This window comes from Symphalangus syndactylus, chromosome 10, assembly GCF_028878055.3.
Source record: "Symphalangus syndactylus isolate Jambi chromosome 10, NHGRI_mSymSyn1-v2.1_pri, whole genome shotgun sequence".
Lineage (NCBI taxonomy): Eukaryota > Metazoa > Chordata > Mammalia > Primates > Hylobatidae > Symphalangus > Symphalangus syndactylus.
Window position 1 is genome coordinate 115,840,472 of NC_072432.2, and position 26,562 is coordinate 115,867,033.

The 26,562-nt window shown below is 45.0% G+C and overlaps 1 protein-coding gene across 5 annotated transcripts in view; it reads right to left on the minus strand.

Annotated features, from left to right (window-relative positions):
* Positions 1-26,562, minus strand: part of PEBP4 (phosphatidylethanolamine binding protein 4) — a 287,960-nt gene that overhangs the window by 102,380 nt on the left and 159,018 nt on the right. For all 5 annotated transcript variants that reach the window (XM_055295677.2, XM_055295676.2, XM_055295679.2 and 2 more), the window contains one exon: positions 1,891-1,989. In XM_055295677.2, the coding sequence (XP_055151652.2) occupies positions 1,891-1,989 (99 nt within the window). The remainder of the gene's footprint in view (positions 1-1,890; positions 1,990-26,562) is intronic.

Genomic DNA, 26,562 nt, shown 5'->3' on the forward strand with positions numbered 1-26,562 from the left:
GTTCTACTTCTAAGCTGGGCTGCTGGGGCTAAATTCATGTTCGTTGCACAGAGCTCCTGTAAGAGGTCCCTTCTGAGTATGGGGGTAAGGGGAGTGGAGGAGTCGGGGGTCTTCAGGCTTGGAAGAGAGGCAGCCTCATGGTCCCAAGTCCTCTCAATTCTGAAGTCATCCCATCCCTAACTGCTTTTGCACTCCGGCCTCAGGACTGCCGAGCAGAGCTCCCTAACAGGAAGCCCTGTGTGCCTGGGGTGGCTGTGAATGTGACCTTCAGAGCAATACTTCTTTCTTGAGTGTTTCACCCCTGAGACCGCTGGGGAGGCCTAAGTTCAGAAAATGACAATGCTCTAGCCTTGGGGGGTGAGGGGGAGATGCCAGTTCTTTCTCTTTGATGCCCATTGCTCCTCTTCCCTTCCTGATGGCTCAAACCTCCCAGCTCTATCCCTTTGTGTGTTTACCCTGCTGTTTGGCCAGGGAAGTGTGTGGAGTAACAGAGGTGGCTCCAGCACTGCTCACGAAGCTGCTGCTTGGGTCTCCCTTGAGGAAGCCCCTTCCAGGGCTATAGGCAGGGCTGCCTCTAAGGATGGCTGTCCACCTGAGCTCCCTGGGAGGGGCCCTGGTCACTGGACCACCGGCTGGTTGCCAGGGTAACTACCCTCTCACTCCCCTACTCCCACCCAGTGGCTGTGAGAACCCTGCCTTGCTCAGGATAGTCAGAAGCTAGTTCAGATTTAAACCCCTTCGTCCACCCATAGTTCTAGAAGGAAAAACACAAACTCCTCATAGTTGCAGAATTGTCTGTTTTCCAAAGTGCTCTCGTAAGTCATTGGCTCATCACAATCACAGCAAGTCAGCAGCACATTTCCCATATTACACAGCAAGATGAAATGCCCAGAGGAGCCGACAGAGGTCACTGAGTTGGTAGCCAGCCAAGGTCCAAACCACATCCAAACTTTGTTTTTCTAGTTCTGAGTTCCCACTATCTTACAGAGTTGATGCCTTTGTATATACTCTTTGCAAAACCCATCTGCAGGTGTTCTAGGCACAGATTTGTGACTGTTTGAGGCTAGTGTGGGCCTCCCCAAAGAGCACTGCCAGGCACTCATAAACAAAAGGATTCAATAATCAAATGCAACTGGGAAATCAGTGTATATGATATAGAGCATACTAGACTAGTAAAAGCTCCAAAAGCCCTTGAGTGAGAAACAGAATGAATTCAGTTCAACCCAGAGTATCCAAAACTTGTTTGGCAACGCAGCCTTTCCCTCCCACATAATGGCACAAACAAGCCACCAGATTTGAGGACCCTCCCTGAAGAGGGTGAGCCAGGCTCCTTCACAATTATCGTGATGACAAAGACACAAAGATGAGAGGCAGCCACGTGTTTCTGTACACAAAGAAAAGGAAGTTGCTGTGCCTCTCTCATGCCCCGTGCCCCATCACGGGGAGGAGCTCCAGGACTTCCCCTGGCCAGTTCTGCCACCTGCACGTCTCAGAATCCCCTCAGTGCCCCCAAATCCAGTGGTGTGCTGAAACCAATTGTTAACGTTTCAGAAACAGTGTGAGTCAGTTGTTAAATCATCAGGAGCTTGAAATTAAATCACCACTCCCATGGTGGGAGTATTTATTTATACCATAAAAATCAGCAAACACTAGAAATCAGGACTCTCCCCACCCTTCTAGAAAGCTGGGTTACCAGCATACCACTGGCCCTGGGACACTTTTTGAAATTGTTGGAAAACTTGGGAGGGCTCTGATAGCTGAGCGCTGGGGGAGATAGGGCACAGAAGTCCTTGCTCCAACCCTCCTGGATGAGAGGTGGGAATTGCACTGAATGATAATCTTCCAGATACAACCCCAAATGAGTCAGAGAGTGCCTCTTGGCCTGCTTACCTTGATATCTGTTACCAGCCAATGTCTCCAGAATCTCTGTCTGGGTTCTGCTCTGCTAGGGGCATCTGGATCCACCATCACCAGGATATAGGTTGCGCCCTGAAACACATGTACCAAAAAGTAATGTAGCGTCATGGCTGAAATAGGAAAATACCATGGGGCAGACCTCCTTTTCCCGCCATTCCAGCTGAGAATGGCTGACTAGCCCCTATGGCGTCCTATCCAGTTTATCCTTGCTCTTGTGACATCCCTCTCATATCACGTTTATTCTCAGAGAAATGGCATCTGTGAAGCAGACAGCATTACTCATGGCTTCCTCTTTGTGAGGAAGAATAAATCCAACAAGATACATGTACCAAGCACCTGGGAGTTCCAAGCACTGTGCTGGGTACCGTGGAGGAATCAAGGAAACCTAAAACAGGTCTCTGTTCCTCTCAAGAAGCATCCAGTGTAGTTGGAGTGACTTGTTTATCAATTCAACAAATACATGAGGACTTATTTTGTGTCAAGAATGGTACCTATCACAAAGAACACCAGGATTCATTCATCCCTTCAACAAGACTTTGCTGAACACCTACTATGTGCCAGAAGCTGCTCCAGGTGCCAGAAGGCAACAGAGCACAAGACAGTAAGGTCCATACTTTCAGGAAGCTTTTGTTCTAGGTGAAAGACACAGATAATAAAAATAAATAAATAAGCAAGGGAACGTGTGAGTAGTGCTATGATGAAAATAAAACAGGGTGGGATGAGAGGTGGGAAGTGTTCTGGAAGGAAAAAAATAGCTGCTATGAAGGTCTTCAGGTGGGAAAAAAGTAGGCTTTGAGGAGCAAGAAGGAGCACCATTGTGGCCAGGGACAAGCAAAGGGGAGGGTGGACATGGCAGGTGTGGGGGAGGGAGCAGGGGCCCAGCCACAGGAGGCTCTCTAGGCCTGGGTAGAGAGCAGGGTTTTATTCAAAGTGCAACACAGAACTGTTTCAGGGTTTCAGGCAGGACAGTGATATGCTCTGATTTATGCTTTTAGAGGATTCTTTTGGCTGCTGAGTAGAAAATGAATGATCTCCAAAGGCCAGAGAGGAGGCCAGGAGGCCAGTTAGGAGACTTGCAGTAGCATGGGAAGGATGATGGTATCTTGGGCTAGGATGGCAGCAATGGAGACAGAAACAAATAGATGGGTCGGGGGAGTATTTTTAGGTAAAATCGGCAGGGTTTGCTGATAGATTCAATGGCAGGGCAGTAAGGAGGGGGATGGAGAAAGAATTTGAGGATGAATCCTGGGTTTCTGGATTGAGCAACTGGGCCATTTAATGGTACAAATAAGACTTGGAGAGGAGGCTGTTTGAAGGTGGACATTCAGAGTTCTTGTTTAGATATCTTGAGTTTGAAATATCCCTCAGAATATAGGTGTGCATGTCAGAGTCTGTAGTTCAGAGGAGAGATAAGGACTGGGTGAATAAATCTGGTAGTCACTGATATAGAGATGGCCTTTAAATCAGTAGAGCAGACACACAGAAGAAAAGAGGTCTCGTGGCTGAACTGTAAAACATGCTAACATTGAGAAGAAGGGAGAATCAGGGAAAGGGGACTTTGGAGCCAAAAAGGTTGGGGGAACACCTGGAGAGCAGGTGTCACAAAAGCCAGTATAGAAAGTGTCTCCAGGAAGAGAAAGTGATTAGCTGTATCAAATGCTGCTAAAAGGTACGGCCAGATGAGGACACAGATGTGATAATCTGATTTGACAACTTGGATATCACTGTTATCACGATAAGACCAGTTTCAGTGGAGTAGAAAGGACTGATGCTTGGTTGGAATAGGCTGAGCTGAGATGGGAGATGAGGAATTGGAGATAGCTATTGGAGATAGCTATTAGAAATAGCTATTAAAGATGATGATAAAAAGGGAAGTTTTGGTAGGAAGGACAGCTGAGACATGGAGTGGCTATAACTAAAGAGGAAAGAAGAGTCAAGATATTTGTTGTTGTTGTTGTTGTTGTTGTTTTGTTATTTTTTGAGACTGAGTCTCGCTCTGTCGCCCAGGAGTGCAGTGGCATGATCTTGGCTCACTGCAAGCTCTGCCTCCCGGGTTCACGCCGTTCTCCCGCCTCAGCCTCCCAAGTAGCTGGGACTACAAGTGCCTGCCACCACGCCTGGCTAATTTTTTGTATTTTTAGTAGAGATGGGGTTTCACCACGTTAGCCAGGCTGGTCTCAATCTCCTGATCTCATGATCCGCCTGCCTCGGCCTCCCAAAGTGCTGGAATTACAGGCGTGAGCCACCACGCCCGGCCCAAGATATTTTTTAAAGAGAGGGATGATGTTTGTAGACCAATGGAAATGGTCCAGTATAGAAAGGGAGGTAGAGATGACAGAAAGGAGGAAGGGGATCATTACAAGAGCTTTGGGAAGTGGGGAGGGGACAGGATCCAGAGTGAAAATGAAGGGCTAGGTCTTGGGTAGAAGCAGAGGATGTGGGTTCAGATGCAAGAGAATTGGAAGGTGAGATAGTGAGGAATGAGGAAAGTGTCTTCCGATTGCTTCTATTTTTCAATGAGTTAGAGGCAAGTTTATCAGGGGAAGAGGTATTATAGGAAGTTTGGGGACAGAGAAAAAGGTGTGAGATAGTCATTTGAGAGAGTGAGAAAATGAATATACCATAGGTATGTGGTAGGTTACTAGACAGTATTACATTTCACAGTTGTGTCCTTTTTAACTGTTCAAGTACAGGTGTGGAATACGTGGTAGTTGGGTTTAACTTGAATGGGAACTTAGGTGTGAGTACGAAGGAAGAGAGGGAAGTGAGAGAGGAAAAAGTGAGTAAGATGAATGGAGTAAATGGAAAAGAGTCCTGGCCTTCCCCTTGACAGGGAGAGACAGGCACACCCTGTTGTTCTAAATGCTTTCTGATGTTCTAAATGCTTAAGCAGAGGAGTATTTATCAACCGTGGAGGGGAAAGGGAAAACGGAGATTAAATTTCCCTACCCCAGGAGTCCAGGAAGGCTGCAGAGTTGTCTTTTGAGCTTGATCTCAAAGGCAGGTAAAGTATCAGCAAAGTATCAGGAAAAGCACTCTCTAGGTACAGGTAAGGGCACGTGCAAAGGCAGGGGCAGGTGTTTGGGGAATGGCTGGGCCATAAGGCATCTGAAAAGAAATAGTAGGTGACAAAGCTGAAATAGGTATTGGGACCAGAGAACAGAAAGCTCTGTTATGTCATAAGTTGTTTAGAATTTATTATGCGATAGGACCCACTGAAATTGTTTGAACAGGCAACTCATATAATAAAACGTGTGCTTTGGAGCTGGGCATGGTGGCTCACATCTCTAATCCCAACACTTTGGGAGGCTGAGGTGGACTGATCACTTGAGCCCAGGAGTTCAAGATCCACCTGGGCAACGTGGCAAAACCTTGTCTCTACAAAAAATACAAAAGCTAACCAGGCATGGTAGCCCATGCCTATGGTTCCAGCTACTCGGGAGGCTGAAGTGGAAGGATCACTTGAGCCCAGGAGGATGCAGTGAGCCATGACTGCACCACTATACTCCAGCTTGGATGACAGAGTGAGACCCTGTCTCAACAAACAAAAACACATGGGCTTTGAGAAGACACATGATGAGACATGATCAGGATAGAATAAAGGATGAAAAGCAGAGCAAAAAATCGAAACAACCCCTGAAAACTGCAATACGCTGGAGAAAGACCACAGGGATTTCCATTCAAATAGTAGTAATAGAAAGGACAGACATGTGTACTGCAGAACTCACAGCATGAGGTGACTGGGTAGGGCAGATGTGGGAGAGGAAGAAGCCAGGACGACTCTGAGATTCTGTCTTGGGCAGCTTGGTGATAATGGAGCCACGGATATTAGGGGTAGCAAAGTCAGGGGGACAATGAGGCAGTGAGTTTGGTGTTGAAACCTACAGGGAGAGATGCCCTGTAAATGAAGTTAGCGCTCTCTCAAGACTTGGCAAATGGGCAGTGGACATGGAGAGGGACAAATCTACAGATTCATGGATTGTCCGGGGAGAATCTGTAGAGTGAAAACAAAAGAAAGACTGTGGTGGAACTTGGGAACTCAAAGAGGGACAAGGAAGGGAGAAAGAGGCTGAGGAGGGCCAGGCACGGTGGCTCACGCCTGTAATCCCAGCACTTTGGGAGACTGAGGTGGGCAGATCACGAGGTCAAGAGATTGAGACCATCCTGGCTAACACAGTGAAACCCCGTCTCTACTAAAAATATAAAAAATTAGCCAGGCGTGGTGGCGGGTGCCTGTAGTCCCAGCTACTCGGGAGGCTGAGGCAGGAGAATGGCGTGAACCCGGGAGGTGGAGGTTGTAGTGAGCCGAGATCGCGCCATTGTAGTCCAGCCTGGGTGACAGCGCAAGACCCTGTCTCAAAAAAAAAAAAAAAAAAAAAAAGAAGAAGAGGCTGAGGAGAAGAGAGTTCGGAAGAGAGCCAGGGGAGTTACCATCATAGATGCCAAGAGAGAAATGAAGGAAGGGATAAAGGTTGTGTCAGTATCACAGTCATCAAGGCAGATGAGGGCCACAAAGTGGTTGTTGGTTGTGACAATGAGGGGATCGTGGACACCATTCCAAAAATGATTAAAGGAAAAAATATTGACTGTTGGATTTTAAGACCCAGAAGAAGCCATAAACCACAGACTAGATGCTACAGGAAATTAAATCAGATAATGAGAAGATAAACCCAAGAAAATCTCCAAGGACTCAGAAGAAAAGAAAATAGTAGGTGAAAAGAAGAAATATATACTAAAGTGCGTGTGTGTGTGTGTGTGTGTGTGTGTAAAATCCCAATAGAATCCCATAAAGAGAAAACTGTACATAGTATCTGATACATCCAAGAAAGTAATAAGAAAATAAAAAGAAACAAAGTGTAAATATGGTAAAAGACGAAATGAAGAAATAAAGCCATATGCTCTCTCTCCTTTCCTTTCTTCTTCTTCTTTTTGTTTCTTTTGCAAATGACACGATTGTCTACATGAGAAATTAAAAAAAATCAACTGGAAACAAAAGTAAAGTAATATTCAGTAAACTGTTACAAATTGTACACAAAACTGGTACTTTCTACATATTAACAATAGTCCTAAAGTATACATTTAAGATCCCATTAACAATGGTAACAAAAAATGTAAAATCAGTAAGAATGAGCTTGATGGTAAATGCAAGATTATATGAAGAAAACAAAAACATTATTGATACACATAAGAAAGAAACTTGAATAGATAGAAAAAGAAATACAATGCTTTTAAATTGAAATAATCATTTTGCAAAAATGTCAATAAACCTTTAATTTTTTAATCTGGCACAATTCCAATCAAAATCCTAAATAGATGTTTTGTGAACATCACAGAATAATTCTAAAGGTAATAACAAATGTAAAAAACAAGTAAATAAAAGAAAAATAATTATCCAAGGCAATATTGAGAAAGATAAAATAGGGATGATAATAATTTTGGAGATATTAACATATCTTAAGCTACAATAATTAGAACAATATGGTGTTGATTAATACATACATAAGTAAAGGAATCAAAATAGAAAATCCGGAGAGAAAGTCGAGTTTTCAATATATGTATATTTACTATATGATAGTTATAATTTAAAATGTTATTTAATATATGACAAAGTAATTTCAGATCAGTGGGGAAAAAATAGATTATTTTATAAATGATATTGGGAAAACTGGCTCACTATGTGGAATAAATAAACTTAGGTCCCTATTTCTTTCATACACCAGAAAACTTCCATATTTAAATATGAAAATGAAAAACAAGCTTTCAAACTGGTTTAATAACATAATATTAAATTTATGCAATGGAACACTCTGTTAGAGTTAGATCTTTATATACTCATATAAGAAATTATCTAAAATATACTAGTATGTGAAATAAGTAAGTTACAGAATAATGTGCATGATGTCTCAAATGTGCAGGAAAACTTTATATATCTAACTATATATATATATCTTTATAGATATATTTGCATATGCATAGAAAATGTCTGAAAAAATACACACCAAACTGTTAACAGTAAATGTCATGAAGGGAAGATTGATATATCTAACTAGATATAATTTTGACTCTTTTATATGGCAAAAAAAGTCCAAAATAAAACTCAAAGACAATAAACTGAGGGCAAATATTTGCAATATCTATGAAAAAATGTGAATATCTTTAATATACAAAGTACTCTTTAAATCCATAAAAAAGACTAATAACTTAATAGAAAAATGGATGAACAGGATGAATGGGTAACTCATAAAATAAGAAATACAAATGATCAAAAACCATATGAACAAGTTTACTAGTCATAAAAGGTATGCAAAAAATAAGATCCAATCTTTGCCCATAAAATTAACAAAAGTTTTAATGTTTATCTCGAGTTTTTAAGGTATGAAGAAACAATGGGTAGACCCCCAAATCCTGTGAATTCTATAATGTCATTGTCTATTTTTTAAAAAGGAGAGAAGACCAAAACCGCATATCGTACACATGTATATGACTCTATGGAAAGAAAACCAGAAAAATAGAAAGTTAAATGCTGACCGATGATCTCTAAATGATGGGATAATTATGAACTTTATTTTCTTCTTTGTGGTTTTTTGCATTTCCCAAAGTTTATGCAATAAAATGCATTGCTTTTATACTTAGACAAAAAGATTTGCACTCAAGGAAAAACAAAGTCATGGTGAGAAGTCCCAGAACCCTCATTCTTCTCCTGTTCAAACAATAGCCAAGGGAAGTCTTCTCGGTGGCAGACTGCTTTCCCTCCCTGCCCTGATGTTCCCCGTGTCCCCTCCTGTCCCTAACCCTACACTGCTGCCTGATTCTTTAGGGCAGCGCTCCCCAACCTTTTTGGCACCAGGAACTGGTTTCGTGGAAGACAATTTTTCCCCAGATGAGGGTGGGGGGTAGTTTCAGGTTGATTCAAGCACATTACATTTATTGTGCACTTTATTTTTATTATTATTACATTATAATCGATAATGAAATAATTATAAACTCATTGTAATGTAGAATCGGTGAACACCCTGAGCTTGTTTTCCTGCGACTAGAGGGTCCCATGTGGAGGTGATGGGAGACAGTGACAGATCATCAGGCATTAGATTCTCATAAGGAGCGTTGCAACCTAGATTCCTTGCATGTACAGTTCACAATAGGGTTTGTGCTCCTATGAGACTGTAATGCCACAGCCAAACTGATAGGAGGTAGAGCCCAGGTGGTAACAGGAACGATGGGGAGTGGCTGTAAATATGGATAAAGCTGCACTCACTGGCCCACCATTTACCTCCTGCTGTGTGGCCCAGCTCCTAACAGGCCATGGACCGGTACTGGGGGTTGGGGACCCCTGCTGTAGGGTGAGTCTGCATTGCAGGGCACTGCTGCAGATGGTCATATCCTGAGGTTTACCCTAGATCCCCTCTCTGCTAAGCAGCCCCATAAGAGACGTTTTCAAAGACTTCTGTGGTGGTCTTGCAGATCTCTCTCAATGCAATCAGGGAGCTGGGTCCCAGACCTTTCATGACCCTCACTGCCAACAGAAGCTCCTTAGCAAATGTTTGGCAGAGGTGGCAAAGGAGTGGTTGTTCACCAAAGAAAGTGGAAAATAACCTATTCAAGAGCTTAGCCCTTAGCCAGACTCCTTGAAGGTGGGCCCAGGTCCCCCCACACTTCTGCAGGTCCATGGAGCTGACAGGATGGAGTAGTGTTGGGAGGAGATTAGCACATCTTCCTTCTGGCAGGTGAAACTAATTTCTGACTATGGCAGCCCATTCTTTAAGCACAGCCAAGACAGAAGAACGTGCCATCAACACTTCCAACAAGGGAAGTGAATCTAGGGAATTTTATACTTGCCACATGTTTTCTTGCCTAGGATAGAGACTGTTTTATACTTCTGTAGGGGTATAGACCTAGTAAAACGCCAGCCTTTTTAGGTGACCATGAATGCTTATTACACCATGGACTGGTGGTTCTTAGTGAATTCCTTCTCTTTTCTGGCTTGCTCCTAAAAGATGAGGTAGCTGAGCCAGGTGATCTACTTTCCCTCGGGTTCTAACATCCACATGGTGGATTCTGAGCTATCTAGACATACCATAAAAATAAGACTGCTTATATGATCCAGCAATCACACTTTGGGGGATAGAAATCCAGGTGTCACTGCAGCACTATTCACAATAGCCAGGATGAGGAAACAACAGGATGTCTATCAACAGATGAATGGATAAATAAAATGCAGCATATCCATACAATGGAACACTATTCAGCCTTCAAAAGGAAATACTGCAGTTGGTGACAACATGGATAAACCTTGAGGTTATTATGCTAAGTGAAACAAGCCAGTCACCAAAGGACAAATATTGTGTGATTCCACTTACATGATATATCTAAAATAGTCAAACCACAGAAGCAGAGAGGAATGGTGGTTGCCAGGGATGGAGTGGGGTGGTGGGGGGACATGGGGAGTTGCTAATTGATGAGTATAGACTTTCAGTCATGGAAGAAATTATAGAAAGCTTGGTGTACAATACTGTGTCCATAGTTAACAATATTGTATTGTACACTCAAAAATCTTTTGAGTATATCTCAAGGTAAGTGTTCTTATAACAATAAGATAAAATAAAAATAAACTAATCCCACTTGAAGAAGGCAGGATGAAATCCAAGTTCTTTCCAAAGACGCTGCACACCTCAAAGCCTGACAGCACGCTCTGCTGGCCAGGCTGCGGGGAAACTGAGGCTGCATGCATTGTTGTAGGAATGCACAATATGAGTGATGTGCCTTTTGACTCAGTGATCCCATTTCTGTGATTTTTCCAACTAAAGATATCTGCACACTTATGAAATGACTTGTATATAAGGTTATTCATTTCAGCCCTGTCTGTCACAGTAGAAAATAAGTGAAAATTGTTGGAAATAACTCAAGTGTCCATCAGCTGGGGATTGGTTAATAAACAATGATACATACTCAGAGTGGAAGACTTCGTAACTGTAAAAACACAGTGAAGATCTCTAAGATCTGATATGAAAAGCTCTCCAGGACAACTTTAGTGTAAAAAGCAAGGTGCAGAACAGCATATATATTACTTTACTTTTATATAAGAAGGATAAAATAAGATATTTCTTCACATTTGCTTGTATTTACATAAACAAACTCTGGAAGGGTGCTTAAAAAACTAAGAGAGGCTGTGGGTGGTGGTATGGATATGGGTAGATGAGATAGAGACATCTATATGTGTGTTCTATCATTCTGATTTTTAAAGCCATGTGAATACATATTACCTGCTAAAAATAAACCAAACTTATAAAATAAGGTGGAATGTGCAGCAGTCACATAATATTTTGGAGGTGTATCATCGTTATCCTGGAGACATCAGTCTCTAGTTCTCTTTCACTGATGCTGAGAGGTAAAGAGGGATGGCCTTGTCCCTTTGCAGCAAGGAGAGCTCAGGGAATCTTCATTCCACTTTTGAAGGTTATCTGGGGGAAGGGCAACTGCTGGAATAGGACCCTGGGCGCTATGGAGCAGGGTGTGAGCAAGGTGTAGGAAGCCACATTAACAAATCACAGTACTTTGGGATGATGATGATGACACAGAAGCAGAATTAGATCTGGATTTGTCCAGATAAAGTTTTAAAAAACAGCTATACGGAGGTATAGTTTACATATAATAAACTTCACCCCTTTTAAGTGTACATTTCAATGATATTTTGAAAATGTACAAAGTTGCGCAACTATCACCTTAATCTAAATTTAGAACATTTTTATCATCCCAGAAAGAAATTTTGTACTAAGTATGCAGTCATTCCCTATTTCCCCCGCCAGCTCCAGGTAACCATTCATCTACTTTCTGTCTCTGTAATCTCCTTTTTGCCCTTCCTGGGCATTTAATATAAATTGAATCATAATACTTCTTTTTTTTGTGCTGTCATCTTTTACTCAGCATAATGTTTTTGAGGTTCATCCATGCTGTACATGTATCAGTACTTCATTCCTCTTTATTGTAGAATAACATTTCATTGTATGGAGAGAGACCACATTTGTTTATCCAATTGATGGACATTTGGTTTATTTCCACTTTGGCTATTATGAATAATGCTGCTGTGAACATTTGCTGTAAGTCTCTGTGTGAACACTTGTTTTCATTTCTCTCGGTTGGATGTCTAGAGTGGAACTGCTGGGTCATATTGTAAATTTATGTTTAACATTTTAAGAAACTACCAAACTGTTTTTCAAAGTGGTTGCTCCATCTTACAATCCCACCAGCAGTGTATGAAAGTTCTAGTTTTTCCACATCTTTGTTAACCCTTACAATTGTCTGTCTTTTGATTGTGGCCATGCTAGTGGGTGTAAACTGGTATCTCATGTTTTTAATTTGCATTTCCCTAAGGCCTAGTGATGTTGAGTTTCTTTTCATGTCCTTATTGACTATTTGCATATCTTTGGTGAAATGCCTATGTCAGTTTCTTGCCCATTTAAAAATTGGATTATTTATCTTCTAAAATTAGATTATCTATCCAGAAATAATTTTAATAGGTGTGTCCCAACTGGGAGTAAGGGAAAATGGAGGCAGCAGGGTGAGTGGAAAGCAAGATGGCAGCAAGTATTTCCATAGATGGGAGAGGGGCTACCCAGCTGGAACTCTGCTCTGATCAGCTGTCAGGGCTGGACTTGCCTCATTCTTGAACTTCTGGTTTCCGGCCTCAATCCCCATCTGTACATGTGGTTGTACAAAGCCTTTCCCTCCCCTGCCTTCCCAGCCATCGGTCCTCAACCACATCATTGTGCCCGAAATGTTCTTTTCTTCTTTGTCTCTGAGCCAGTCCTATTTTCCTCCTCTACCTCTAAACCCTTCCATTCTTTGCTCTGGAGCTGCCACTGACAACAAGCCATCTCCCCTCCATCCTCTCTCTCCAACAATTGCTCTCTACCTCTTTGTGTTTTGCTGGCTTTCCCCTGAAGATCCCCTTCCCCTCACTGCTCTCTTGTGGTATGTGTTCTCTCACACGCCATAAACCCCAGGGTCAGGAGGTTGGGTAAATGCCATTGCACCCTGTTGCCTTCTCTGTGGCACATGCCATTAGTTGAATACATCCTCTGTCTTGGTTGCTGTCATCTATGACTTCTTGGTTGCTACATTCACCAAAGACAATGGCACCTGCTCCCAGTCTCCTTCTTGTCCTTGAGTCTTGCTCTTACTCTGGTGACTTTAGCAAACATGTGGAACACCCACCCAACACCATGGCCTCTCTGGTTCCTAGGTCTTTCCATCTAGGGCAATCTTTGCCTCTCTATCTCAACCATCAACTTCCACAGCCACACCCTGAAGCTGTTTGTCATCCCCCAAACTGCTCCACCTCCAAAAGTCAGTAATTCTGGCCATAACCCCCTCTCTCTCCAGCTTGCTTCTTCAACTATGTCTACTGGGAGTAGTCTTCAACCTCAGTGGGGACCTCCAGGCCACTGATAACTCCTTTCTCAAAGCCCATCAGTGGGAGCTGATAATTTTGCATGGCAGCGATTTTCTTCACTTGTGTCTTAATCAGCTTAAATGGCCAGAACCTGAATTCTCTTGTCTTCTGTCATTTGAACATTTTCTTGACAAAACCCTTTCCTTTACTTCCATGTGTGACCTGAGCAGTGAGTGCTGCAGAAGAAAGTCACATCACAGAAGAGATTGGCCCCACCCTATATTTTTGGCTACCAGCTTCATTACAGGCTCTGAATGCCACTCCAAATTTCTCTGGTCAACTTGCCCTCCCATCCTTACTCATGACTTTCCAATATTTCAAGGCTTCTCCAATATCCTTAAATCTCCAACCTGCAATCTTCCCTAACTCCCCTGACCCCTCTCTTAGCAGGTAACATTCTCATTGATGACTTCTCAAAGGAAATTGAAGCCATCAAATAGTAAGTCCTTCAAGATCTTCTTCAAGGCTTGCAACCCCCCAGTGCATCTGTCCCCAACCTCTTCTTCTCCTCTCCCATTGTCTTAGAGAAGCTGAGAGGCTCAAGTCCCAAGAAGGAAGAGATTGCTTCCTCTCTCATGCTTTGGACCCTCTCCCCGTCATCAGCAATACCTTCTCTCTCTTGAATATTCCATTCTCCTTTTCCTCCTCATCAATAAAACATGGCCAAGTCTCTTTCATCTTTAAAGACATCTTCCTTGGCCCCATATCCTCCCCTGCTTTTCCCCTATCCTTGTCTCCTCCCTGCTTCACAGGCAAAATCCACGCAATAACTGTCAACACCTTCAGCCTCTGTTTCCTTACTTCCCACTAACTCCTTAATCCAATCTGCCCCCATCGCTTCTGCTGCAGCCCTTGCTAAGATCACCACCTCCATGTCACCAAATCCAAGGGATGTTCTCCAATCCTCATCACACTTTGCATCTCAGCTACAGTTGACACGGCAGCCCACCCCTTCTTTATAGCAATACCTTCTTCCCATGACTTCTGTGCTTCCATCCCATTCTTCTTCCTCAAGCCTTGTTTTCCCCACTGCTGGGTCCTAGGCTGTCTTTTTTTTTTTTAAACGGAGTCTCGCTCTTGTTGCCAGGCTGAAGTGCAGTGGTGCGATCTCAGCTCACTGCAATCTCCGCCTCCCGGGTTCAAGTGATTCCCCTGCCTCAGCCTCCCGAGTAGCTAGGATTACAGGCACACACCACCATGCCTGGCTATTTTTTTTTTTTTTTTTTTTTTTGTATTTTAGTAGAGATGGGGTTTCACCATGTTGGCCAGGATGGTCTCAATCTCCTGACCTCGTGATCCGCCCACCTCAGCCTCCCAAAGGGCTGGGATTACAGGCATGAGCCACTGCGACTGGCCAGCTATCTTCTTTTATCACCCTAACCTCCTACTGAGGAACATCAACCCACAGCCACATTTATTTCTCTAAACCAGAGCTCTCCTCTGAGATCCAGACCCTATGTCCAATGACCCACTTTCCATCTTCCTTTGGCTGTTTCAGAGCACCTCACATTCATCATGTCCAACATTGCCCGGTATTCTAGAGTTTCCTATTTTGGCAAATAAAGGCACCCTCCATCTGGAAACGCAAACTAGAAACCGGGGCACCATCTTTGCCATGCTCCTCCCTCTTTTCCTCCTCTTCCAATCCACCACCAATTCTTGTCAATTCACCCTCTCAAACAGCTCTCAAATCCACCCATTTCCCCCCCCATCACCACTACCACCACATCAACCATCATCTTTTGTCTTGGCTACTGGAATAGCCTCCTAACTGGTCTCTTTGAAACCCTAGGCAATTTTCTACCCTGATCCAGAGTATTTTTTTCAAAACACAAATAGATCATGTGATCCTGCTGCTTAAAATCCTTCTCTGGCTTCCCTTGGATCCTTAATGTGTTCTACACGGTGTTACACAATTTGGCCCTGCAATCAGCCCACTGTCCTTGTCATCTTGTACACGTTCTCCTGCACTCTGTATTCCAGTTTCATGGGGCTTCCTATTTCTAGGGTTCACTCTGCTCCCTCCCCACTCATCACCTTCGCATATGTTTTCTCTATGTCTAGAACACCCCATTCCTGGAACTAGTTAACTTTCATTCATTCTTCAGAACTCAGTTCAAGGTCATTTCTCCAGAGAAGTGTTCCAGAGCCCCATTCTAGGTTATGTTCCTTTGTTAATCATCCTTGCATTTCTTTCCCTCTGATGCTCATCTCAGTTTATAATTAGTAATACATTAATCAGCATAGTTTTTGATTAATATCAGTGTCCCCCGCAAGGGTATGACCCCCTTGAAAGCAGGGATGGTGTCTATTTCTGCTTGCCATTATGTTCCCAGTAGAGCATAGTGTCTGCACACAGTAGACACTCAATAAATATTTTTGAATAAATAAATTATATATTGTGCCTGGCCCAGGTAGTTCCATTGTTCATTCATTCATTCATTCATTCATTCAACAAGTATTGATTGAGCCCTTTTCATATACTAAGCACCATGCTAGCGGCTTGGGATAAGAGATGAGAGAGGCACAGCCTCTGCCTTTGAGGACATAGTAGCCTATGAGGGGAGTCGGATATGTGTGCAGAGGGTCCAAGGACCCTCTGTGCTGTAACCAGGCATATACGTAGCACTGGAGAAGCAAACCTAATGAGGTGATGAACCCTGCTCAAGGTGACCAAATAAAGACCGGCAGAGGATGCTACCACTGAGCTGGTCCTGTGGAGTGGACTGTGCTCAGGAGGGAAGGCCATGCCTGGCAAAGGAAGCAGCACATCCACAGGGACTTCCCAGCCCCTAGAACTGTGAGAATAAGTGTGTGTGTTTTTAAGCCACCCAGTCTACGGTATTTTTGTCATAGCAACCTGAGTTAAGATGCTCAGGGAGAGGGGCTTTCCTGACACAGAGAGAAAATCTCTGGGGCCCCCTCCTTCCATGCCATTGGGGAGGGAGAAACAAGTTGTGTTGTGTGTCTGGAGGGTGGAGTTCCCAAGGCCAAGAGGTGAAGTGGAGTGCCAGCGGATGAACCCAGCAAGATTGATGAGGGCAGATGAGCATGTGCCAGGGGAGGTTTGTAGATGCAGGCAGGCAGGCGCAGGGGACGAGAAGGGGTGACATGATCAGAGAGAGAAGGGGTGACATGATCAAAGAGAAGGGGTGACATGATCAGAGAGAGAATTCCTGCATGTGATGTGGTGGAGGCGGATAAGAATGGGCACAATAAAGACCAGTGGGGGCTAGCAGACCAATTCATGTGAGGGATGGGTCAGCATGGCGCAAAAGTGGTCATTCCTGGAGGCAGACCAGCGTGCCACACCCTCTGTAGTGCAGCAATGCTGATAAGGGCTGCATGTTTGTATCTCCAAAAATGCGTATGTGGAAGCCCTACCTCCCAAGGTGATGGTATTCGGACGTGGGGCCTCTGGGAGGTAGTGATGAGGGTGGAGCCCTTGTGATGGGATAGGTGCCTTCATAAGAAGAGACACTAGAGAACTCACTTCCTCCCTCTCCCTCTGTTCTCTGCCAAGTGCACACACAGTGAGAAGGCTGACTACAAAGCAGCAAGAGGGAACAAGGGGGAAGCATGGGCAAGAACCTTTATTGTGGTTTTTGCCAGAATCTGCTGGCACATTGGTCTTGGACTTCCCAGCCCCTAGAACTGTGAGAATAAGTGTGTGTGTTTTTAAGCCACCCAGTCTACGGTATTTTTGTCATAGCAACCTGAGTTAAGATGCTCAGGGAGAGGGGCTTTCCTGACACAGATAGAAAATCTCTGGGGCCCTCTCCTGCCTTGCCACTGGGGAGTCTTTGTGTGTCTGCCTTTCCCCAAGAGGAGAAATGAAGTGTCCTTAGGATGGAATGTGATCAGATTTCAGCAGACATTTAGATAGTCCTGAGTCCTAGAAGCACTGGAAAGGTGGGGACTGTTTTTATTTTCTGTATTTTCTGATGCTGTGACATCTGCAGCCTTGCTGACCTGGAGAGACTGCCCTTCCCCAGGCTAATTCCTAGAGATAACAAACACCCACCCCAGGGCACATTCTTCAAATGCCAGCCACCCACCCAGAGCCCCCACCCTCACCCATCTCCTTTATCAGGCTGGGTCACTGTCCCTAGTCCCAATCACCCCTTGACCAGACACCGGACAACAAGGGGCAGCCCCCAGGCTCCAGAGCTCACCAGAATTATTCAGATCAGCCAATCCTAGAACTGTCTACCCTGTTTACCCTGTCTCATCCATTCCTTCTGGCAAAAACCACAATAAAGTTTCTTGCCCATGCTTCACCCTTGTTCTCTCTGCCTCCTGACTGACCCTGTGTTTCCCCACGTGGCCCCGTGTGGTGTGCTATGCCTCCTGTTTCTACATATCTGTGATATAAACTTCCTTCATCACCATCATGTCCCTCTGTGTGTCTTGCCATACCCAATTAGAGGAAATCCCTGGTAGGTTTTAAAACAGGGCCCTTGATTCCTTAAGGCTCAGATATCCATCAAGCCTGTCTGGAGCCTACAGGAAGCTGAGGACCGTCTAGCACAGCATGATCCCTCTTTCTGTTTTTTTTTTTTTTTTGAGATAGGGTCTCATTCTGCCATGCAGGCTGGAGTGCAGTGGGGCGATCTCGGCTTACTGCAAACTCCGCCTCACGGGATCAAGCGATTCTTCTGCCTCGGCCTCCTGAATAGCTGGGATTACAGGTGCATGCCACCATGCCCGGCTAATTTTTGTAATTTTGGTAGAGATGGGGTTTCACCATGTTGGCCAGGCTAGCCTCGAACTCCTGACCTCAAGTGATTCGCCTGCCTCGGCCTCTCACAGTGCTGGGATTACAGGCTCTGATATGATTTTGAATGTGGGTTATTGTCTCCAGCACTCTCTTGTCCTTGAATAGGAGACTGAGCTGACCTGGCTAGGTTAAGGTTCACGGTCATGATTATTTCTCCAAGGCAGTGGTCTCACCCCTGCCTGAATGTGAGAATCACCAGGGGAACTCTTCAAGCTACCAAGGCTGGGCCCCACAGGGTGGAGGTTTTGATTGATTGAAGGAGTCTGGAGTGGGTCCCAGGTGTTGCTGTTGGTTTATACGTTTCCCAGGTGATCTAATGTAGAGTTGGGGACAAGAATGACAGCCCTAACGTCTAATTCCCCCAAAGTCTGTAACCAAATCTATCACTGACCACAACCCAGATTTCTCCCCTCCTCATCAGTGAGCTCAGTTCAGTTCATTAGAAGACTATGTGTCTTCTTCATAAAGAGGACAATCTTCCCCTGACCTCGGCTGGGGACCCTTGTGTCCTGGGTCCTGGAGATGAAGGGGCTCAAGCATCCAATTGAGAAGCTGAAGTCACAAACACAAGTCGCCCTGCGCTCCCACTATTCGTGATGATGTTGGTTGCCATACAAATTTAGCCCATAGTGGGCTGGTTGTGTTTGAGCCTCCCCCACCAAGTTCTGTATGGGAAATCTAGTTAAGAGCCTTCTTCCTGGGGGAGGTTGAGTGTAACAGCTGCTCTTCGCCAGGGCTGATGGGCCCGCCAGGATGCAAGCCGGGTGCTGCCCCTGGAGCCGAAAGCCTTTCATCCCCAAGGACGGGTTCGAATTTCGGGCTGGTGTCCAGCAGCCAGGCTGGTGTCCACTGCTGCTGCTGTGGACAAAGACACATCCTGGGCTGTGAGGACAGAGGCACTTCCACCCAGGAGCTGGGGTTCGCGGCATGCTCTGACACATTGAGAAAGAGGTAATGTGTAGTTGCTGTGAATCAGGGATCCTCTTCCCTTGCTTGCCTCTATTCTAGAAGCTGGGAAGCTAAAACACTGGATTTCCCAGCCTCTACTGCATTGAGAGGCAGACATATTCTGGCCCAGAAGATGTAGGAGAAAATCCCTAGGGAGGGATCTCTTCTGGAATAAAAGGCAAAGTCTCACTTGGAGAAGAAAATCCTTGGTGTCTTTTGTCCCCTCACCCATTTCCTTCTTCCTGCCTGGAATGTGAATGTGATGTTGGTGTATTGCAGCCATCCTGTGACTGAGAGGGAACAAGTGTGTGACTGAAGGCCTGTGTTCTAAAGATGATAAAGCAAAAAGATAGAAAGAGCCCAGTCCTTGGCTGAATCAGCCCAGGATTCAGCCCCTAGACTTCTTGCTGCATGACACAAACCAACCCCGTAGTCTCCTATGATAGGGATTTTTCTCCCTTGTATCCAAACACATTTCTATTAACGCCTAGGTCACTTCTGACAAGTGGGTGCCAGAGGCTGGTCTTCAGAAAGGCGACCTAACATTGTGAAGAGGTTATTCGAGTAAATGAGTAAATGCTGGGGAACGTGGATTCCAGCCCCAGTTCTACATATAGGCTGTGGCTTACGGAGTTACTTACTGTCACGAAGGTGTAGTTTACTGATCTGCAAAATGGCAATAATACCTGTCTTACACAGCAGGGCTATTCTAAAAATAAAATGAGTTAAAAGCATGGAAGTATTTTTAAGACTGTGAAGCAATGTCTATGGGTCAGGTTTTGTTATTGTGAACAAATGGCATCAGCAATTTTTTCCATTGGCCTCTGGAGCAGCAGTGACCTTGACAGCCGGAAGACTTCCTCCAAATGGTCCATATCTCCAGCTGCCTGGAGCCAGAGAGACTGAGCTTCCTAGCATCTTTGGTGGGGCTAGAAAGTGGCCCGGGAACACTGGTGCACACGGAGACACAGCATCTCACAAGCAGCCCTCTGGTCCTCTCCATGTCCCCAGGGGATATTAAGCTCACCTGGGAATGGGACTGTTACAGAATCCTGGAGCACTGGAAGGAATAGGGGTCATGTTGCCTTTATGGTAAACCTAGTAGGAACCATCCAGGATCTTCCACGGCCTCCCAGCAATGGGTCCCCCACTATCCTGGGAATGCAGCTCATTCTGGTACAGCTCAGGTTGTTAGAAAGTGCTATGTCCCATGGAGCCCCAAAATGCCTTCTTCAAACTCACACTGTCTCCAAGAATGACATTAGAACAGGCCCTGTCCTGCTTGCGCATGGCAGCCCCTCAGATATTTGAAAGCATTTATCATGGCTTTCAATGACCTGCTCTTCAGGCAAAAGGTCTCAGTTTCTTCACTAGTGCAGCTCCCTGGGGCTCCATCCTACATCCTGCCTCAAGTGGCTCACAGTTACTGAGGGAGACAGATGTGTAAACAGCAACAGTGTGATGCTAGGAAAAAGGGACCACTGCAGGGAAAATCATCTAAACAGACATTATTATTCTGAGTCTATAAATGGAAAAATGGAGTTTCAGAGGGATCAGGGTCTCGGCCTAAGGCAGTGAACTTCAGATGTGAATCCTACTCAGCTGCTGTGCAGCCTTGGGCAAGTTGTCTAAACTCTCTGGGCCTCAGGTTCACTATGTATAAGATGGAGATAATAATCAAAGTGCTTTTCTCTTAGACTGCATGCATATCAAGTGAATTAATACATGGCTCAGAATAATGCCTGGCATATGTGAAGTGATCAACACATGAAAGACAAGTGAATGGCTTCTCTGGGATTCAAAATCATATCCCTTGTCTCCAAATTCCACTCTCTTCCCCCTGCTCAGAGGGTAGAGGGACAGATTTGGAGCTGACTTTTACTCACAACAATACGGTATTTGTTTGTGTGTTGCAAATTCCTGCACACCTAGGACTTGTGCAATTTAAAACATCCATGCTACAAACATATACTTGTTGGCAACATGTTCCGGCGTCTCTGAATCAAGTGCCTTCTGCCACTGCTCTGCCCAGTCCTCTGGGGAAGACAGTCCCTCTAGAGCATCTGCCCACTCAAGATGGCTGGGGAAGGAACGCTGTCGCCTGGCTCACATGGCTCTGGCTGTGTGCCAAGGGGTATGGGCCAGCCGGGTGGCAAGTTCAAATCCTCATTGTACTCTGTCCCCTCCTCAAAGCCTGTGCTGCGTACCCCAGGTTACTGCAACTTTTTTGTCTTAGCAAAGCTGAGAAACGTATGTAAATTTCAAAGCTTCATCTGCAGCCAAGCAGGCAGCAAAAATCACTACATGTCAAATGATGAATTAAGATATTATCCATACTGCATGAAAGGGAGAAAGAAGAGGAAACTGATGGAAGAGAAAGGAAAAAAAAGAGCTCCTAAGCAACAAAGGGTGTGGATCGTTTCTTTAGTAAATTAGCAATCAGACAAATATCTCTATCTCCCAAGCTACATTCATATCCACCATCCTAACCAGTTCCTCCTCTGACTTAACCTGTTTCTATGAATGGCACTGCCATTTTGTCAAATTCAAAGTATGAATCATCTTTCGACTCTTCTCTCTCAAAGTCACGCCCAATTCTTACTGATTTCTGAGTTTACAGTCTCTAGAATCTATCCTCACCTTTCCCCATCCTTTCTGACACCCTTGAGCAAGGTCTGCGCTAGCTCTTGCCTCTATTTCGATAGCATCCTAACTGTCCTAACCTCTAAACCTCTCTTCCTATTCACTGGATGCTTGCTTACCATCAGAGAAAGCTAGTGGTATTTTGGTAAACCGACTCTCTCGGGAAAAAAAGAAAAATCAGGCCCTGACTTGTAACGCTTGTTCATTTCCACGGGTGATAGTCACACCGTGGTCTGTCCAAGCTACCAACATGAGGTGAGTGGATGCAGCATTGGAAAGATGCAGAATTGGCGTTTGCAAGCTCATTGCTGCCCGATAATCTTCCTAAAGAACAGCTCGCTACAGACTTAGGCCCTAAATATAAACTTCATAACCTGGCATCTGTGGCCCTGCACCTCTAGCTGTCAGATAGCCTGCCCAGGGGACCCCATCACACTCATACATGTGCCCACACAGACGGAGGATGTTTCTGATCTCCAGTGTGATTCTTGCTTCCCCACCTCTGTGCCTTTATTTGTGTAGTCTCTCTGCGCATCAGAAAATCCTTCCCCTTCCTCAAGAGTCATCTCGTCTATGAATACTTCTTTGAAGTCCCTTGGACCAGAGAAGCTGTCCTCATTCTTTGAACCCCAATAGCATTTTGCTTGTACCTTTGCTGGGGCACTTTCCATATTCTGCTATGTATTTGGTTCTGTGTGGGCTTCTTTTGGCCTCTCTTATTAGATTATTATATTCTGTTTTTTTTTTTTTGTTTTTTTTTTTTTTTTTTTTTGAGACACGGTCTTGCTCTGTTGCCCAAGCTGGAGTGCAGTGGTGTGATATCGGCTCATTGCAACCTCAATCTCCTGGGCTCAAGCAATCTTCCAACCTCAGGCCTGAGTAGCTGGGGCTACAGGCACACGCCACCACACCTGGCTAATTTTTAAATTTTCTTTGTAGAGACGGGGTCTCCTTGTGTTGTCCAGGCTGGTCTCAAACTCCTGGGTTCCAGCGATCCTCTCACCTTGGCCTCCCAAAGTACTGGGGTAATACATGTGACCCACCTGCCTGGCCTTCAATTATTATATTCTTGACAGAAGGACTACTATTTCTTTGTTGCTCTTGAAGTGCCTATTTTCTTGCACATAGTAGGTGCTTAAGACACATTTATTGAAATGAATTGTACTGATTTTCTCTGTTAGGAAACAGGTTTGTTTTTTTTTTTTTTTCAGTGTTCTAGAAAGGGAAAGAGATTTTTAGTCACAGAGCTGGATGAGCCCATTGGACTGCTGGCCCTAACACTGTATTGCTTGCTAAGGAGCCTGCACCTTGGCTTGGGAGACTCGAAGCCTCTGGCCCTCCACTTCCTCCCTCACACGACACTGCCTTCTAGAAAGTCAAGACCAGCTCAGCAGACCTAACACTCCCTCCCAACAGCATCCATAGAAAGCACTAGTGGAGTTGGCTCCTGGCTAGGGCCGGCAAGTTCAGCGTTTGCCTAAAAGCTAGGCCTGGGCCTCAGCCGACCCAGGAAGCCTCAGCGGTGGAGCCAGAGCTGGGGCGATGCCGCCAGGCCTGGCGCTGAGCTGTGGCTCGGCCTCCTCTGTTCTCGGCCTAAGCCGCCGCAGTCGCCAGGGCCCCTAGTGTGAAGGAATTTGAGTTCTAACTTTAGGTGGCTACGTGGCTGATGGCTGTGTTTGTGAATATCTCATTCCTACTTTGGTTGCCCAGCTGGTGGGAACAGAACGGGTAGTCATGGGACTGTCATCGTGTGCTGTCCAGGTTAACATGTAGCATTTCTATTACTATTAACAGACTTTCTGCTCCTCACTCCATCTGTTCTCTGAAATAATTGCAGTTGTACAGACCATGCCTTCGCTACAGGCAAGCTCTGGGGAAGAGGATAGTGCTTTTATGAGAAAAAAAAAAGTGTTAAAAAATAACAGCAAACATGAGAAGAGAGTGGGGATGGAGCTAGCAGCAGGTTTCCAATTTCTTTCAGATTCCGGCCTGCAAAGGTGGCGTTTTTCACACTTGTTCGGGATGACCAAGCCCAGATAGATGGGGGTGAGAGGCTGGGCTGGCGGCTCAGTCTTTAGGACGTGGTGTTGGTCGTCACGGGATTCAGCCCCAGCTGAGGCGGGTGGAGCCTTGGTTGGGCTACCCAGCTGGGAGGGGCGGGGCTCTTGGGAAGAGGCAGGGGCTTTGGGGGTGGCATGGCGGTGCTCTGCTCAAAGGAGCTAGATGGGCTCAAGGCCTGGGGGAAAGTCCGGTGGATCAAGAAGGGCTGGTGGGGAGGCAGAGGTTGGAACTGAATGACTGGTCCTATCTGGGCCTCTGATTCTCCACATGCAAAATGGGAGAGGTTCATCTCAACACCTTGCTTTCTTGAAGGGCTGTTAGAATGAATGGGTTACTACAACATAGTGAGGGTTCTTCTGGCAAAAAGGACTACAAGGGATGATGAAGACTTGGTGTGTGAAATACAATAGCTACTGGTGGCACAAAACAAATACTTGCAGGGTTGAAGCCTCTGGTTTCTAAGCCTAGTGTGTGTGGGTTTCTGTCTTCCCATAAGGTGCTAAACAAGGCATAACTGAGAACCACAACCTGACAGACCCTCGTGATTTGTTCTGGTTCCTTCCCTCCCACTGCCAGCTCTTCCACATGAGGGGCCCATCTCATCCTGTGAGGCTGAAAATGGTGTTTTTTACCCCCTCGCCCAAACCCCAATTGGAATGGCTGAGGAGGGAGGCGATGTTGAGCTTTTTAGGAGTGAACTTGTTGGGGAAAGAAAGAAACGAATTAAGGGAAGACAGCCATGAGATTTCTAAGTCTTCTTCCAATTTCAAGGAAGTGTTTTCATTTAAAAGAAATCCACAGAATGTGACCGGTCTGCTGTAAATAAGACATTTGTTGGGGAAATTTTTTTCTGTGTGTGGGACACTATACTATTCTCCATACCCATCAGAAGATTTTATAAAATTCCAGAAAGGCTCAGAGAATCAGATGAATTATATCTAACCATGATCACAGTGTAAAACATGGTTCAGGTTTCGGATAGATTTTGCCTGTCTTCTTTACTTCATATTACCCTCTAAACTGAGCAGCATGGCCTAGATCTTCCTTGAAACTAGGTTCAGTGGGGATTGGCAGGCCTTTAACAAAGAATTTTTTAAACACACAGGTGTGCATGAAAATGTGACCCTGTTGGCTGGGATGTCCCAAAAGAACATGGTTCTTTTCTTAAAAATTTTTTTCTTCTTTTAATTTTTTTTTTTTTTAAAGATGGGGTCTTACTATCCTGCCTAGGCTGGTCTGCAACTCCTTGGGCCCAAGCAATCCTCCTGCCTCGACCTCCCAAAGTGCTGGGATTACAGACATAAGCCACTGCGCCCAGCCCTGGTTCTTTTGTTAGGGAATTGGAAGGGGGAGAATTTTGAGTAATTCCTGCCTGTTGAGAAATTTTCAGAGTTACCTTGGGAACACCCACATGTTCTCCTTGGGTCAAAGACTTGGTTGGAAGAATGTGGGGAAAATGTGAATCAGTTGCTCGGGAGAATGTCTGTGTTAAAAGCTAGTTACATCCCACTGGCTTTTGGTGTGTTTGCTCCCATCACCACCTTGTGATCTCTGCCAGGGACTGGTGGCTGGCTCTTAGTGTCCTCTGCTGAGTACTGTGGCCCAGTGCCTGACACACGTGAGACAAACAATAAATGTGCATGCTGAGTGCATGAACAAAATACAGGAAATACATAACTAATGGTACCAATTGCCAAGGAGTTTACCACGAAGTAAGTGCCTTTTCCATAAAAAGTGAACCCTGGATGTATAAATTGATGTAATCAGCAATAAAAGATTCTCAAAGAAATAATAGCTACCATTGGTCAAGCCCTTTTCAACTACATGCCAACCCCCTCATATCCTTTGACGCATTTAATTCTGCAGCCAACACACCAGCTCAGCACTATCGTCTCCATTTTAAAGAAGAGAAAACTGAGGCTTAGGGAGAAGATTGAGTAACTTGCCCAAGGGCACATCATAAGTAAGTAGCAAAGGCAAAAATCAAACCCAGCTCTGTCTGACGGCGAAGCAGCGGTTCTTAGCCGCTCTCTTCTGTGGCCCTTTGAGGGGGTGGAAGCAGGATTTCTGTAAAGTACAATCATTCCTCCTTCATCTGTCAGAGTCCTTTGGGGGTAAATAACTTAGTGGGAAAGGCAATTGTATTTAGTTTTTCAAAAGCTTTTGACAAGGTTACTTTCAAAATTAAGAACCTTTGGTGCCAAATATTTTGTCACTGATAGGGAACAGCTTAGAGACAGCAACTAACAAAACAGCAAACGGGTCCTTTCTCTGCTCACTTCTAGGTTGCATTCTTTTGGGTTCAACTCTAGGCCTATTTATTCTACACCTTCATGGAAGAGGAATTGTGCAATGAGGCCCCCAGGTAATTGGAGGATCAGGGAGGCCCTCCGCATGGGCAAATGCCACCTGGTGCAGATAAATCCAGGCTGACGCCAAGAGGCTATGTGAGAACAGACAAAGTTGGCAGCCCTGTGCTAGAACGAACCCTGCATGTAGTTCTGGGAGGACAACTTGAAAAAGGATAAGAATGGCTACAGACTGTTCCCTAAAGACCCCAGCCCAAAGGGCCATTGAGACCTGAAAAGACAATGAAAGGTCAAGCTTCACTGGGAAGGAAACACACATATATTGGTGCACTGCCTTCACAGACAACCATCGTAGGCCTGCCTAGAAGTGCTGTCTTTGGTTTCCAGTGCTGCTGCAGAAAGGGCCACTCAAATGGCCAAATATAAGAAACGGGCAAGAGAGAGGGAGAGGCCAT